The 15554-nt window shown below is 49.2% G+C and overlaps 1 protein-coding gene across 1 annotated transcript in view; it reads left to right on the top strand.

Moving 5' to 3' along the window:
- Nucleotides 1-5618: 5618 nt before the first annotated feature.
- Nucleotides 5619-15554, top strand: part of celsr3 (cadherin, EGF LAG seven-pass G-type receptor 3) — a gene marked incomplete at both ends in the record, with an annotated part of 91118 nt that continues 81182 nt past the window's right edge. Inside the window, 2 exons of the mRNA XM_083975807.1 lie at nucleotides 5619-7610; nucleotides 7788-11154. Coding sequence (XP_083831933.1) covers nucleotides 5619-7610; nucleotides 7788-11154 — 5359 coding nt within the window. The remainder of the gene's footprint in view (nucleotides 7611-7787; nucleotides 11155-15554) is intronic.

Below are 15554 nucleotides of genomic sequence, written 5' to 3' on the forward strand. Positions count from 1 at the left end.
CCCTCCTCCCAGTTTCCTCCTGCTCTCTCTTTCCTCTCCCATCATTGTCTCTGTCTGGTGCTGGAGCCCCACAGGGCGCTGTAGTAGCTGTCTGTCAGTCTCTTTCATTTAATGTTTTCAGTTTGTCCAGACTCTGATCCATTATAAATAGCTCTAAGTGGCTCAGCTCTCCCCCCTCGCTGTCACTCAGTTCTGTCTATTAGCCTCCTGCTCAGCCTCATTAATCTGACCAGTTGCTCAGAATCAAAAACCAAGGTGAACGTCAAACAGCGACTTCCTCAGTGTAACATGCTTTTAGCCTCTCGACAATCACTTAAAACCCCAAAAGAATCTGATCAGAATATCTGAACTTTGTCTTTATTTTAACAAGGCCTGTCAAATAATTTTGTGGACTTAATTAGAGCATGGCGATCAGGGATCAGCCTCCATTGATTTTCTGTCAGATCAGTCTTTGATTTGACAGCAGAGTTATTTATAATCCAAGAGTTTTCAAGGTGAGGCTGGAAATTCTTCAAGGTCTCAAGGATTGTGATGTAATCTGCTGTCAGTCAAAATGGAAACATCCAGAGGCTGGAGCATTGATGTCGTCACTCTGTGTGTGTGCGTGCGTGCGTGTGTGCGTGCTGGTGCAGACCTGTGTTCATTGTGTAACCTATAAGAGTCAGTAGGTGGTCCTTTGTGTGGTCCAGACCACTCTGGATGATCAGATCTCTGATGGTTCTTTAATATGTCTTGGATTATTTCCCACATGAAGTCCTTGGTAACGGGTCTAAACTGGTGTGAACAGAGTCCGTGACACCGATTGCCTGATTAGTGTGATGAACTCAGGTGTGAGAGATACTGTGAGGCATTCAACACTGTGTGTGTGCGTGCAGTCAGTAACTAACAGCTGGTTAGTTCATGTTCTCTCACGGCTCAGGGTCGTTGAGTTTCTCTCAGAGGTGACGTTGTCTGAATCTCTCTGTTTATGTCTCACTGAGTTTTCACAACGATAAGAAACTCACCATTTACATGTTGTTAGTTTCTGTTAGCCGCTGTAATAAGCCGTCCGTCGTCCAGAGCGAGAGATGATTCCCTGATGGATCCACTGCTGTCTGCTCCTGATAGACCCGAGGCCATTAATACCTCAAAGACTTTCAAGGACACACAAGGATTTTCAAATTCTGTAATATGGAGAGGGACATTTTTAATGTGAAATATGCTGTGTAATCTTCTCCCTGTGTGTGTGTGTGTGTGTGTCAGAGAGAGTGCTCTGGAAGTGTGACAGATTAGACCTGGTGGGCTACACACACACACACACACACACACACACACACACACACACACACACACACACACACACACACACACACACACACACACACACACACACACACACACACACACACACACACTAAGCAGCAGTAACACAAGTCTTGTCCAGCTGGGGTCGACCTTACATCTCTTGAACTTCCCTCACTGTCCTTCTTCACTTCGCCACCTTTCGAGACATTTGATGTGTTCAGAACAATCTGTTCACCTCATTATAATTCTTTTCGTGCCTGATCGATAAATCATCTAAGTCTTTCTCCGTCATATCAGTATCAGCGTATGTGTTGGTCGATAATAACCGATGTGAGGACATTTTTTGCAGGTGAACTGCAAACTGTCTGGGTTTTATTTCGAAATGATCGCCTTGCATTGGTTGCAGTAGAGACTAGAGACACTAGAGACATGTTACTGTAAACCTCCAATACATATCTGTCAAGTGTTTGAAGTTGAACTTTAGTTGTGGCATCATTGCTAATAGGTGTTTATTCAAACATTAAGAATATTGACTGATTAATCGGTTCAGTTAGTTTTTTACTCCCTAACTGAATCAATATCGGCCCCAAAAATCACATAGTGCTCAGGCCCTCATTCTGTCTCTACTGATTCAGAACTGATGCATTAAAAAAAACATTTCATATTTTTCTGTTTCATCCTTTGTTGTTTCAGTTAATGTCAATGAAACATTACATTTTTTTTCTTTTAGACACAAATCCTTGCTCAGCCAAGAACACAACACACACAATAGAGCAATAAAGTGAGATACAGTTTGCTTATTGCTGATGATAATGTGTATCTGCATCCATATTTTTCTAAAACGCCTTTAGATTTAGTGCTGTATAAATAAAAACTGAACTGAATTACTGTAAATTAAACCTGTAAAATCTGAATTCCCCAGATCACTCCTGTCCTTAATATGTATAACTAATGACCAAAGATCGAGAATAAAAATCAAAGTGAAGACGATATTTTCCACCTAAGGCAGAGAGGCTTGTGTTGCAGAGAGAGAATAATGATAATAACCATGATATTTAATTAACTGCTACAGTTACTGAAACTACAACATCCTCAGTGTGTTCACTTCCTAATGAGCAGCATTGGAGCAGTAAATTGTTTCAGTTTCAGTAGTTTGAGGCAGAAACAGCAGACTCTGATGAAGCTCTAATGTTGGTGCCTGGGGGGTCACTGTGACCTCTGACCTCTGTAGAAGGTGTTAAAGATGAGGAGCAGCTCCTGCTGAGCTGTGAAGTGTATCATCACATCCGAACTATCATTACTGGATAAACCCAGTAATACCTGTCAGTGTGTCTGCCACGCTGCCGAGTCACAACTCGTCTAGACGTCCCCGCACTCCCCCGACACGCCCCCCCCCCCCCCCCCCCCCCCCCTTTAATCCTGTTAACGCCGCCAGCCCCCGCCGCAATAACCTACATTCTGCAGTAATCACAGCGGCTGAGCGAGGGTGTCGGAGAGAGTGAGAGAGATAGGGAGAGAGAAATCCTGGCGAGGCTGGAGTCAGAGAGCTGCATTAAACTCCTATTTAGAAAAGGAGGCTGTGCATTTAGGAGCTCTTCACTGCTGTGGCTGTGCTCAAAGCTTATCCCAGCTGAGACACACCACACACACACTTTTACGAACTGTCAGTCACAACATTTAGTTTTCATTTACTTGCACCCAGACAGATTTGGTTTCTCACCTCAGCTGAATTGGCAGCAACGTCTCGACTGGTTTCATTGTGTTTCTCTGATGTTTAGGCAGAAATGTGGCAGGAGGACGTCAGAGCAGCAGCAGCAGCTCAGTCGGCAGCCCATAAAAAACAAATAGTTAAATCGCTCCCAGCTATAATTCTCCTGTAGCATCACAATAAGACGGAACAATTTACAGACAATGTTCTGTGTGCTTTATGGTCAATACAGCTGCTTTTATGAGACATCAGTCAAGCTGGTTAGTACCTGAGCTTCTCTACTGTACAAAATGATCACGCTTCTTTGGAGGGAAATAAACAGTTTCATATTGAATCTCATCCAAACCAGAGATTGTCAAATGTGAACAAAATAAATCCTGTTTCATGTTCATTCTCAGTCACGTTTTAAACTCTATAAGCTCTGTATAAATTTAACATGTTTTTATCTGCTCTGACTTCCTGGTAAAGAAACCTGGATCAGGCCTCGAACCACTTTCTTTTAAGAACAGTTATAATCTTGTATTTTTGACGTTAACTGTCTGGCAGTGGCTGTCACACTGCTGGTGGTTCTGCTAATTCTCTCTCTCTCTGGTGTTGACAAGATTTCAGGTGTATTTAGTCCTGCCCCTCCATTAAATTATTAATCCTTGGTAAAATTTGAGTTTTCATAAAGACTCCCCTGTGTGCATAACAAACACCTGACCTCAACTCCAAGGTTAATCCCTGTGTTAATCGTCAGTGTTGAGTCTGCCAGAGGCAATGAGGGATGGAGACCTGTCTGGTCCTCAGTCTGGAGGATTTTAGCCTCAGTCTCACACTGTTGAGGAGATGTGGTCCTGAAGCTCCATGGTAACCACCGAAATCTGCCGTACATACATACATACACGCAGCAGAGACAGTGGTAAAAAAAAACCAAGAGCACATGAATAGTGGGTGTATGTGTGTGTGGATATGCACGTGCACGCACACGCTCGGTCCCGCGGTCGGCCCCCCCCCCCCCCTACACTGACACGCCCCGTGCATCTCCTCCACCCATCGGCCACAGGAAGACATCACATTCAATTCCCGACGTGTCATTAGAAAGAGCTACACCACCCAGCCGCAGCATCAGTCGGTGCTGGGGGTGGCAGGAGGATGCTGGAGGAAATCTGTACTAGCCTCTATAAATTTGCATAATGTGATTTTTTTTTCTTCCAACAACTATCAGGAAATGGATCTGCCCATTTAGCCATGCGCAAATTAGTGTTAAATTGGGATGATTGCGCGCATGTGCCCGAACCACATTAATCCTATAACACAGAATACGGTTACTACAGCACATATGAATCCCATGGGAGCGTTAAGCCGAAGAAACACACTATAGGACAGTTTATCCTGCACAGAGAAACATTATTCACTATGAAGCCACTCAACTGGAATCTATGGATGTTTCTCTGTGTGTGAGTGAGAATTACTCATCGGTGATAATACGGGAGATGACGTCACTTTTACTCGAGCTAACCTGACAATTGTGGCTTACATCAGCGGACACAGGAACATCCTGCACATCTGATAAAAGACTCTCCTCCTTGAATAACACTGGAGCTTTTATAGGAAAATAAAGTCAAAATAGAAAAGTGTATCTTCTTTATTGTGGTGCTTTGTCACAACTCCACTCTGCTGCTGCTTCAGCTCTTTGACTAAAGTTTCTAGGAACTGCTCCTCTGCTTCATCTTGATCCTGATCCTCTGCTGTGTGATTTGATTTTACGTTAATACTATGTCAGAATATTTTCATTTCCAGGAATCAGCTGTTAGTCTCCGTGGAGCCCTGTGAGGTGACGGAGCCGCGGGCTTTTCTGTTTAGATGATAATTATTCAGATGATCCGGTGATGACGGTGTGATTGTGTAAGATTGAGCCTATTTTCCCCGCTCCTGCTCCAGTTGTGGACATGGCTGCCGCCGCGGGTGCTGTGTAACAGCCCTGCGCACCGGAGCCGACCATTATGAGAGAGAGAGTGAAAGAGAGAAGGAGAGGAACAGAGAGAGAGAGAGAGAGAGAGAGAGAGAGAGAGAGAGAGAGAGAGAGAGAGAGAGAGAGAGAGAGAGAGGGGCGGCAGGGATGCAAGCAGTAGGGGGAGGGGTGGAGAAAGGAGAGAGGAGGAGAGTGTGATTGTGTGTGTGAGTGTGAGTGTGAGTGTGGATGGATGGATAGTAGCCTACCATCGGGCTGAGCTGCCGCTGCTAGAGGAGCGCACACACGCACGCACACACATACACACACACTCTCTCTCAAGGGTAGTGTGTGAGGCAGCCCGTCAGTCGGTGAGAGTGTGTGAGCCATGTTGGATGTGAATGAACGGGAGCAAAGATGCGCCGCTGCTAAGGCTCAGACCTCCAGCTCCACGGACCACAGCGGGTAGATGCCAACTCTCCAGGCCGACGGAGAGACGGGGGAGCCTGGGGGAAGGTGTCGGGCGGTGCCGGCGGTCCTGGAACTGGAACTGGCCACCTAGCCGGAACGAGGGAGAGAGAGAGAGAGAGCGAGAGAGAAGTGACGGGGAGAGGGCAAGGCGCGCTCCAGAGAGAAAGAGAATAGGTGGAAGAGGGAGAAAGGAGGGGAGAGACAGAGAAAGGAAGAGACTAAATGGCTGCACCGCTCTCGGGCTTCACCCCGCTCCTGCTCTCGTCTCTGCTTCTCCACCTGCTTCTCCTCGGCCCTTTGTTCGCCCTCACCCCGGAGACGGGGAACACAGGAGGGGCTTCCAACCGAGGGACCCCGGGTCTCTGCTACCGAGACGCCGGTAAAGTGCAGAGCCGGAAGCAACAGCAGCAGCAGCAGCAGTGCGAGGGAGCAGGGGAGTCGCCGAGTGGCAGCTGGTATCTACGCCCAGGCAGGTGGACCGGAGAGAGGATACAGGCTGAGGGATGCTGTGGAGGGACGCAGGGAGGAGATCAGCGGGATGGGACAGGAGCGACATGGGAGGAGAGACTCGATAGAGTCGGGACGGTGTGGAGTGCAGACGGTCCTCCGACACCATCACCTCCTCCTCCTGCTCCGCACCCAGGTATTCGGAGCAGGTCGAGCTCAGATGGCGTCTGCTCAGGAGAGGGAGTGGAGAGAGGGAGGGTGAGGAGGAAGGGCGTTGTTTCACCTCCCGCTTCACCTGCTTTCACCTCGTCGCCGGTTCCAAACGGAAAGAAACGGGCAGTACAAAGGACTAGAGCGTGCGCGCAACGGTGGCCGGCGTCAAGGCCACACCTCGCCAAACGTGGCGCCGCCGGAGCCTTTGTGCGCTTCTCTGGCCTGTGCAGGGCACCCGGAAGTGGAGGGAGGAGAGGGACGGGGGGAGAGGTGTCGGGAACGTGGTGCTCCCCGACACCTGAGCGTCTCTGCTGCCGGTCAAACCCCGACAAACGAGTCCCCTCTGCGGCCAGCAGCCACTCACCTGGCCGCTCGCCAACCGGTTGCTCTTGTTGCATCCATCCTCTTCCTGGATACAGTTCAGCACATGACGAGGCTTCCCGCTCCAGCCCCCACCTCACACAGAGTCCACACTGTGGCCAGACATCACAACTGGACCACATGTGTCTTATCACGACCTGTGGACCCGCCCAGACCCAGTGCTCAGACCGGATCCACCCGGGTCCAGGCGTCAGGATCACCGGTAGCAACGCGGTCTGTGATGATGACGGGGGCTCGAACAGCGTGGACAGCAGGGCCGGTAATTGTTCTCATTTGGGCAGGCACAATGTTATCGATCATAGCAGCAGCAGCAGCAGCAGCAGCAGCAGCAGCAGCAGAAAGGGGGGTGATGGGAGCCGTTTGCCAGGGTGCATGGAGAGAGGGAGGGTTGCGAGGAGTGGGGGAGGTGAGGGGGATGCAGAGGAGGCGCACAGGTGTAGCGCAGAGATTAACCCCGGTACCAGGGGGCACCAGGGTCGTAGTGGTCCCCGTCCCCATGAAGCTGAAGCTGTATGCAACCAGGCCAGAATTATAGACGAAGGGAGGGTGAGGGACGGTGGGAGAGAGGGGGAGGGTGGAGGAGGGGTGAACCAAGGCAACAAACACATTAATTTATCTAATTATCCGGATAATGATTTGGCTTCTCTGACTCTGACTCTCCTCCATCAGTCTGATGATGAGCGGGGAGCAGCAGCAATAGGAGCTCAGGAGCAGAGCTCACGGAGCCGGGGAGAGCGCAGTCAGGCTCCCGATGGCTGTTTGGACAGGATAGGCATGGGGGGTGGGTATTTAGCCGGGTTTATGGCCCCCGCGGGAGGCATAGCTCAGAGGAATCTCCCCATCCAATTTACCCGCAGCAGCAGAACCGAGACGCATGGTCACTATTTTCTATCCGGTCAAAGCTCGACCCCTAAAGCCTCACCAGCCTCTCGTGGGCTGGTGTCCAGCCCGACCCCCCCTCACAAACACACACGCAGTGGAGAACTGTCCAAACGTAAAGTGAAAGCAACTTCAGAGCCGCCGCCTCCCGGTGACTCAGGATTTCTCTCGCGCGCTAAGTTTCCCGTTAAATCTCTCGATGTTGAGTCAGACGCGTCTCCCGCTCTCACTCCGAGACTCGCCGCGGTGATCAACCTCACCACATCTCCCCCCCACCCCCTCTCTGAGGAGAAGGTGATTTCAGCACTATGGACAGCTCCCACACACGTGCACGCGTTCCCGTGGAGCAAATTCAACAGTAACAGTAATAACAACAACGACAAGGAGGAGCAGGAGGAAGGGGGTGATGGTGAAGGATCTGAAAAGGAAAACAGGAGTAGTGATTCTCAGTGTCTCGGTCACACTCAGCAGATAGAGCCGGGGGAGGGGGCCCGGGCGGGGCGCGCGGACAGCAGCTCCACCGACTGCTCCGCACATGTACAATTAAAAACCGGTAAGATAGTGTCATCAGAGCCCGGAGGTGTGAGGCTGCTGAGGAAACGGCAGATGGAGGCCGAGGCAGAGAGGAAGAAGGATGCAGAGAGGGAGGGAGAGGGCTTGGAGGGGTCCGCTGCTGCTGCTGCTGCTGCTGCTGGGGGAGGAAAATTACAGGTGGGGGAGGGCGAAGGAGAGGCGCGGCTGAGTGTAGGGAGAGAACCAGAGGGAGAAGGGGAAGAGGAGGAGGAGGAGGTGAGGGAAGATGGAGTAACAAAGGCGAGGCAGGCAGAGGAGAGAGAGGCAGAGGGAGGGAAGGGTCAGGACAGGGCCAACAGCACCACGCAGCCAGAGAGAGGGAGCCAGGAGGGGGGAGAGGAGGAGGTGGTAGAGGAGGAGAGGCCCAGCTCAAGGGGAGAGAGGAGCCTGGAGCGACGGATAATAGTGGCTGATGATGAAGCTGCACAGGAGGAGATGGAGAGGAAGCTCCTGCCCTGGCCTCGCTCTCGACGTGCAGCCAACAGACACCCCCATTTCTCCCAGTACAACTTTCAGGTGCAGGTGGCTGAGAACCAGCCCCCTGGCACCTCCGTCATCGTCATGACGGCCACTGACCCCGACCCAGGCGATGCGGGCAGACTGGGCTACTCAATGGCTCCACTCATGAACAGTCGCTCGTCGGACTATTTCCACATCCACCCGGACACCGGCCTCATCACCTCCACCCAGATCCTGGACAGAGAGCATATGGATCTGCACTACTTCCGGGTCACGGCTACTGACCACGGCTCCCCTCGCCTCTCTGGCACCACCATGGTAGCCATTACCGTCGCAGACCGCAATGACCACTCTCCTATATTTGAGCAGTCGGAGTACAGGGAGACCATCAGGGAGAACGTGGAGGAGGGATATCCCATCCTCCAGCTCAGAGCCACGGACTCAGACTCTCCTTCCAACGCCAATATCCGCTACCGGTTTGTTGGAGACTCTGCTGCGATGGCACGCTCAGCATTTGAGATCGACCCACGCTCTGGCCTCATCACGACCCGGGGGGCAGTGGACCGGGAAACCAACGAGCACTACACCCTCCAAGTGGAGGCCAGCGACCAGGGGAAGGATCCTGGTCCACGCTCAGCCACTGTCAAAGTCTTCATCACCGTCCTGGATGAAAACGACAATGTGCCCCAGTTCAGTGAGAAGCGTTATGTGGTGGCGGTGAAGGAGGACGTCCGGCCTCACACTGAGATCCTGCGAGTGAGCGCCACAGACCGGGACAAGGACAGCAACGCTGCCGTTCACTATAACATCATCAGTGGAAACAGCCGTGGTCAGTTCTCCATCGACAGTGTCACTGGGGAGATCCAGGTGGTGGCTCCTTTGGACTACGAATCTGAACGCGAGTACACACTCCGGGTCCGTGCGCAAGACAACGGCCGTCCACCTCTCTCCAACAACACGGGGATTGTCAGTGTACAGGTGACAGATGTAAACGACAACCCACCGATCTTCGTCTCCACACCTTTCCAGGCATCTGTGCTGGAGAGCGCCCCAGTCGGCAGCTCCATCCTCCACATCCAGGCCATCGACACGGACGCTGCTGACAACGCCCGTCTGGAGTACCGGTTAACGGGCACCAGCTCCGACACGCCTTTCGTCATCAACGCCGCCACCGGCTGGGTCACTGTCAGTTCTGTCCTCGACCGAGAGTCTGTGGAGCATTACTTCTTTGGCGTGGAGGCGAGGGATTATGGGATGCCACCTCTGTCTGCCACCGCCAGTGTCACCATCACAGTGATGGACGTCAACGACAACCGGCCCGAGTTTCTCCAGAAGGAGTACTACTCTCGCCTGAACGAGGACGCTGCTGTCGGTACCAGTGTGGTGACCGTTACAGCAGTGGACCGCGATGTCAACAGTGCTGTGACCTATCAGATCACTGGGGGAAACACTAGGAACCGCTTTGCCATCAGCACAGCAGGAGGGGCGGGGCTGCTGTCGCTAGCCCTCCCGTTGGACTACAAACAGGAGCGGCGTTATGTTCTGACGGTCACCGCCTCAGACCGCACGCTCCACGACACCTGCCAGGTGCACATCAACATCACAGACGCCAACACACACCGGCCTGTTTTCCAGAGCGCCCACTACTCAGTCAGTGTGAACGAAGACCGACCCCCTGGCAGCACCGTGGTCGTCATCAGTGCCACAGATGACGACGTTGGTGAAAATGCTCGGATCACCTACTTCCTCGAGGACAATATTCCACAATTTCGCATTGACCCGGCGTCAGGGGCGATAACGCTGCAGGCGGAGCTGGACTATGAGGATCAGATGACCTACACGCTGGCGATAACGGCCAAAGACAACGGAATCCCTCAGAAAGCAGACACGACGTACGTTGAGGTCAACGTCAACGATGTGAACGACAACGCGCCTCAGTTCCTCAGCCCCAGGTACCAGGGGACAGTGAGCGAAGATGCCCCCCCTTTCACCAGCGTCCTCCAGATCTCAGCCACAGACCGCGACGCCCACGCCAATGGCCGTGTTCAGTACACCTTTCAGAACGGAGAGGATGGAGACGGAGACTTCACCATCGAACCTACATCTGGCATTGTCCGGACGGTTCGGCGTTTGGACCGTGAGAGCGTGCCCTTCTATGAGCTCACGGCCTACGCTGTGGATCGAGGCATTCCCCCTCAGCGGACCCCCGTCCACATCCAGGTGACAGTTCTTGACGTGAATGACAATGCCCCTGTTTTCCCTGCTGATGACTTTGATGTCATGGTGAAGGAGAACAGTGCGGTGGGCTCTGTGGTGGCCCAGATCACCGCCACCGACCCGGACGAGGGCGCCAACGCTCAGATTATGTACCAGATTGTGGAGGGTAACATCCCTGAGATCTTCCAGATGGACATCTTCTCCGGGGAGCTCACGTCCCTCATCGACCTCGACTATGAGGCCCGCAACGAGTACGTCATTGTGGTCCAGGCCACCTCGGCGCCTCTTGTCAGCCGGGCCACAGTGCGGATCCGCCTTGTCGACCAGAATGACAACCGGCCCACTCTGCAGGACTTCCAGATAATTTTCAACAACTTTGTGTCCAACCGTTCCAACAGTTTCCCCAGCGGGGTGATAGGCAGAGTCCCCGCCCATGATCCCGATGTGTCGGACAGGCTGTACTACACCATCGACCGGGGCAATGAACTGCACCTGCTGCTCCTGAATCACACCAGTGGAGAGATCCGGCTGAGCCGAAAACTGGATAACAACAGGCCTCTGGTGGCTCCCATGCTGATCACCGTCACGGGTAAGAGACCATGGAACTCTGTGTCTGTCTGTGTGTGTGTCTGTGTGTGTGTCTGTGTCTGTGTCTGTGTGTGTGTGTGTGTGTGTGTGTGTGTGTATGTGTGTGTGTGTGTGTGTGTGTTTTCCCTGCAGCTTCATTCACTGTAACAAATACTGTGAAGATAAGGAGTCAGACTCCACAGGTGTGTGTGTGATAAGGCGGGATGTGCTGCTGGAGCTCCACTCTGCCTTTTCCTTTGTCTCCTCCTATTTGTGTGTGTGTGTGTGTGTGTGTGTGTGTGTGTGTGTGTGTGTGTGTGTCTGTGTGTGTGTTGATTCACTGTAACTCTTAAGCTGAGCGTGTGTGAGACATAGAAAAGCTGATTGAATGAGTGGGAGGGAACGGAGGCAGGAAAATGAGATTTGTTACCTGTATTTGAGTTGTACCTGAGCTCCTGAAGAGGAGGTTCATGGGAAAATAGTGTTGGTGGGAGAAAGACAGATGGTGGTAGAGGGAGATTTATCTGACGCCATGAGACATGAACACCAGGGAAGCTGATGTGAGTCGGTTTATCAGAGTCTCAAGGAGGTGACGGCGTCTCTGAGGATGCAGCTTCTTCTCAGTAAAAGAATGTGACAGCTCAGATTTAATAAAAGTAACATCTCTGTGACTCAGCCCATTAATTAATAAACAGTATTTTCATATTAAATGATCTCAGCGTGGTATCAGGTCCTTAGCTGAGCTGTTGCAGGTGGGAGGGGCTGAGATTGATATCGTGGCAACACCCACTCTCTGTGACTGACAGGTGACCTGGGATAAGAGCAGCCCAGGTTGCCATGGAGATTTTGTGTGAAATCAAAGAAAATCCATTTAACAGGGAAGCAGGAGGTTCATACTGATGGGGAAGCTGTTTCCTAGAGGGAGTTCAGTCATGTAGCTGTTGATCCATTAGATAGAAAAACTCACATCTTATTACAATCAAGTGCAAATTTAATCTTCTCTTGCTTTAAACATTCAGTACCATAATAACATTGTGAGAAATTAAATAATTAATTAAAAGTATTGAATAACTTTATTATGATGAATGTATTTTTAATCTGTATTTATACCTGTCACCGAAACACATTTTTATTCAGAATCTGGACATTTTGGACCAGAATTAATTGTATTAACATTTGTTTAGATGTGTTGTTTGTTTGTCTCCAGGCTTCAGCTGTAAGATAAAAGCTTCACTGACGTTGATCATGTGATCAAAGCCTCAGAGGCCGATTTAGGGGAAAAAAACAGAGCAATGTCGTTGCTTTGAAAGTCTGAGCAGAGCAGAGCTCACTGAGGCTGTTTGTTTGTTGTGTTCGTACTGTCAGAAAGCTTTAATGGCTTGGGACTGTGTGTGACCTGCTTCCCTATTTACACTGCAGCCTCAAATATATTCATTCATTCATTCAGTGAGGGAGTACAGGTTGTTCACCCATGGTAAATTGTACTAGGGAGCAGAGGGTTCATCAGTTCTAAGTGAACCATAATTAATAAATAATTTTCAAAGTGAACGGGAGAACTGAGCAGGAAGAAGTGAACAGTTCATCAGTTCACTAGAAGTTGACAGGAAGATTACCCATCAGTCACTGCTGCGCCAAAAACCACAATGGAGCCCAACACAGGATGTGCAGTAATGGCGTTACAACCGGCATTATCATGACTGATGTGACCATAAGTGGTAAAATAGTTGAACAATGATGACCAAATAATCTATAAACCAAATAATTAATTACTTCAACGAAAGGATAAGTTAAAATGACGGAGACACAAAGAACAATGATAAGTTTATGTGTTAGACACTAAACACAACACAATAAAATTGAAAAAGTGCCAAAAAATAAAAGTTGCGAAAGCACAAAGAATAAATAAAATCCTCAGCAATAATTAGAGTATTGGAGTAAAAGTGTACAGATCAGATAAAATAGGAACATCTGGAAGTGAAGTGTGTCAAATATTCAAAGTGTCTTAAGGATTAATGTGAAGAAACTTTTTGAGTATTCTGCTTCAGTTGTTTCATGTTGCTGCTGCACAGTAAGAAAAACTGGATGTTCAAATTCACTAAACATGGTTGGCTCTTTGCGATCCAATCACCTGAACATGTTTGATAAAGTCACTACATGATAATAATCTTACTTTATAATAATGAGCTGTAAATAATGGACACATTGTATCACATAATTATCTGTATAATGTGAATCTTTTTATCCAGTAAATTAATCAAATCAAATTATGTTTATTTATGACTTAAAAACATATAAGAAAGGTATTTTTTGTAATTGGCTGTTTTTATTTTAAATATGTATTTTAATATGTTTTATATATAATATAATAATATAAATAGCAGTAGCATCATTTATCTGAGGTGTTACCATGTTGACACGCAAGGAAGGATGATGTGTTGGTGACCTTGCAGGGTGGAGCAATGGAGGATGTTCTCTTAACTGGTGTTCTAGTTCCCTTAACTGGTGTTCTAGTTCTCTTAACTGGTGTTCTCTGGTGTTCTCTTGTTCTAGTTCCCTTAACTGGTGTTCTCTTAACTGTTCCCTGAGCAGGCAGCTGTTTTGTCTCTGTGGATCAGATTGAACAAATGAGTGAATAAATGTGAGTTTTAGTGTTTGGTCTAAATGGTGACATGAGGGAGTACATGTGTGAATAAGTGAGTGACAGAGTGAATATGTGTGTGTGTGTGTGTGTGTGTGTGTGTGTGTGTGTGTGTGTGTGTGTGTGTGTGTGTGTGTGTGTATTTCCTCTTCTTCTCTCAGCTCAGTTAAACCAGACGTAGACTCATTTCAAATTTTCTTGCTATTTGTATATGAAAGTCTTTCCCTCTCTCTCTCTCTCTCTCTCTCTCTCTCTCTCTCTCTCTCTCTCTCTCTCTCGGTCTCTCTCTCTTGCTGCCCCCCCCCCCCCCCCCCCCCCACACCCTCCCTGTAGCTGCAGGACTTGACAGTTATGAGATTATAATGAAACAACAGTGAGTTGGAGTCGAGCTCGGAGCAGAGCTGTCACTTTCATTGTGAGCTGTGTGTTATCTCTGACTCCCCCTCCTCCCCCTCCCACCACCACTGTCTTCTTCTCCTTTATTCAGTCTCTGGATGGAGGGATGAATGACTTCTCCTCTTGTGTTCCTTGCAATTCTCTCTATTCCATTTCCCTCATCCTTCCTGCTATTTGTTTCTCTTCTCTCCTTTTTCCATCCGCCCTCCTCATTCACTCACCTACTCTCCCTCTTTTCTCCTCTCCTCTCCTCTCCTCTCCTCTCCTCTCCTCTCCTCTCCTCTCCTCTCCTCTTCCTCTTCCTCTTCCTCTTCCTCTTCTTCTTCTTCTTCTTCCTCTTCCTCTTTTCTTTCTTTTCCTTCTCTCCACTCTCACCCTCTCTCTCCTTCCTCTTCCCTGTAATCCTCTCTTGGGCTCTTTTGCCTTCGTCCTCTTTTCTTCTTTGCTGCTTTCTCCTTATTTCCTCTGTGTGTGTTTTTTGTGTGTTCCTGCAGGCGTGTGTTTGTATTTACAGTGTGTGTTTGTATGTTTTCTTGTAGCAGAGATTTTCCTGCATATTTGAGCTCGTTTTTGCACATTGTTCTGTCTGTGTGTGTGTGTGTGTGTGTGTGTGTGTGTACTCTCAGGTGGTTCAAAGCATTTCACTTGAGAGTGTATTCATGTCTTTACAGTGAATAATATCTGTGCACGGCAGAACTGGTTCTCTCTCTCTGTCTCTCTCTCTTTCTGTTGCCCCCCCCTTCTTTTTCACTCTCTTTCTCTCTCTATCTGCCCCCCCCCCCCCCCTTCTCTGTCTCTCTCAGTGACACTTAGTTCCACTCTATTGATTCTCAGGATAATTCTCTTATTTATGGAGCATAGAGATTAAAAGCTGCATCCATACAACACACTCACTCACTCACTCACTCACACACACACACACACACACACACACACACACACACACACACACACACACACACACACACACACACACACACACACACACACACACACACACACACACACACACACACACAAACACTCTGAAGGTGCCTTTGAGTGACTCCGTTGGACTGAGCAGCAGGAAACATGAAGCTGCTTTTACAGAAGTGAAACGTTTGTTCTGCCCTGTCAGAGTAACACAGTTATTTCAGTCTGGTACATGTGAATGAATAAATAAATGAATAGCGTGTCTCAGAGCAGCTGTTGTTTCTCTGTTTCTCGACACTTTTCATATTAGATTTTTGGTTAAAACAAAAATATTAATGAATCTTCAGACTCACAGAGCCAAATAAAAACAGCACTGCAGGGGTTGATAAATATAAGACAAATGTCAATGAAAGTTTTTAAATCAATAAAAAGTTGGACCTCTTCACATCCTCTCAAACACCTGACAGAGAAACATG

Source organism: Trachurus trachurus, assembly GCF_905171665.1.
Source record: "Trachurus trachurus genome assembly, chromosome: 7".
Lineage (NCBI taxonomy): Eukaryota > Metazoa > Chordata > Actinopteri > Carangiformes > Carangidae > Trachurus > Trachurus trachurus.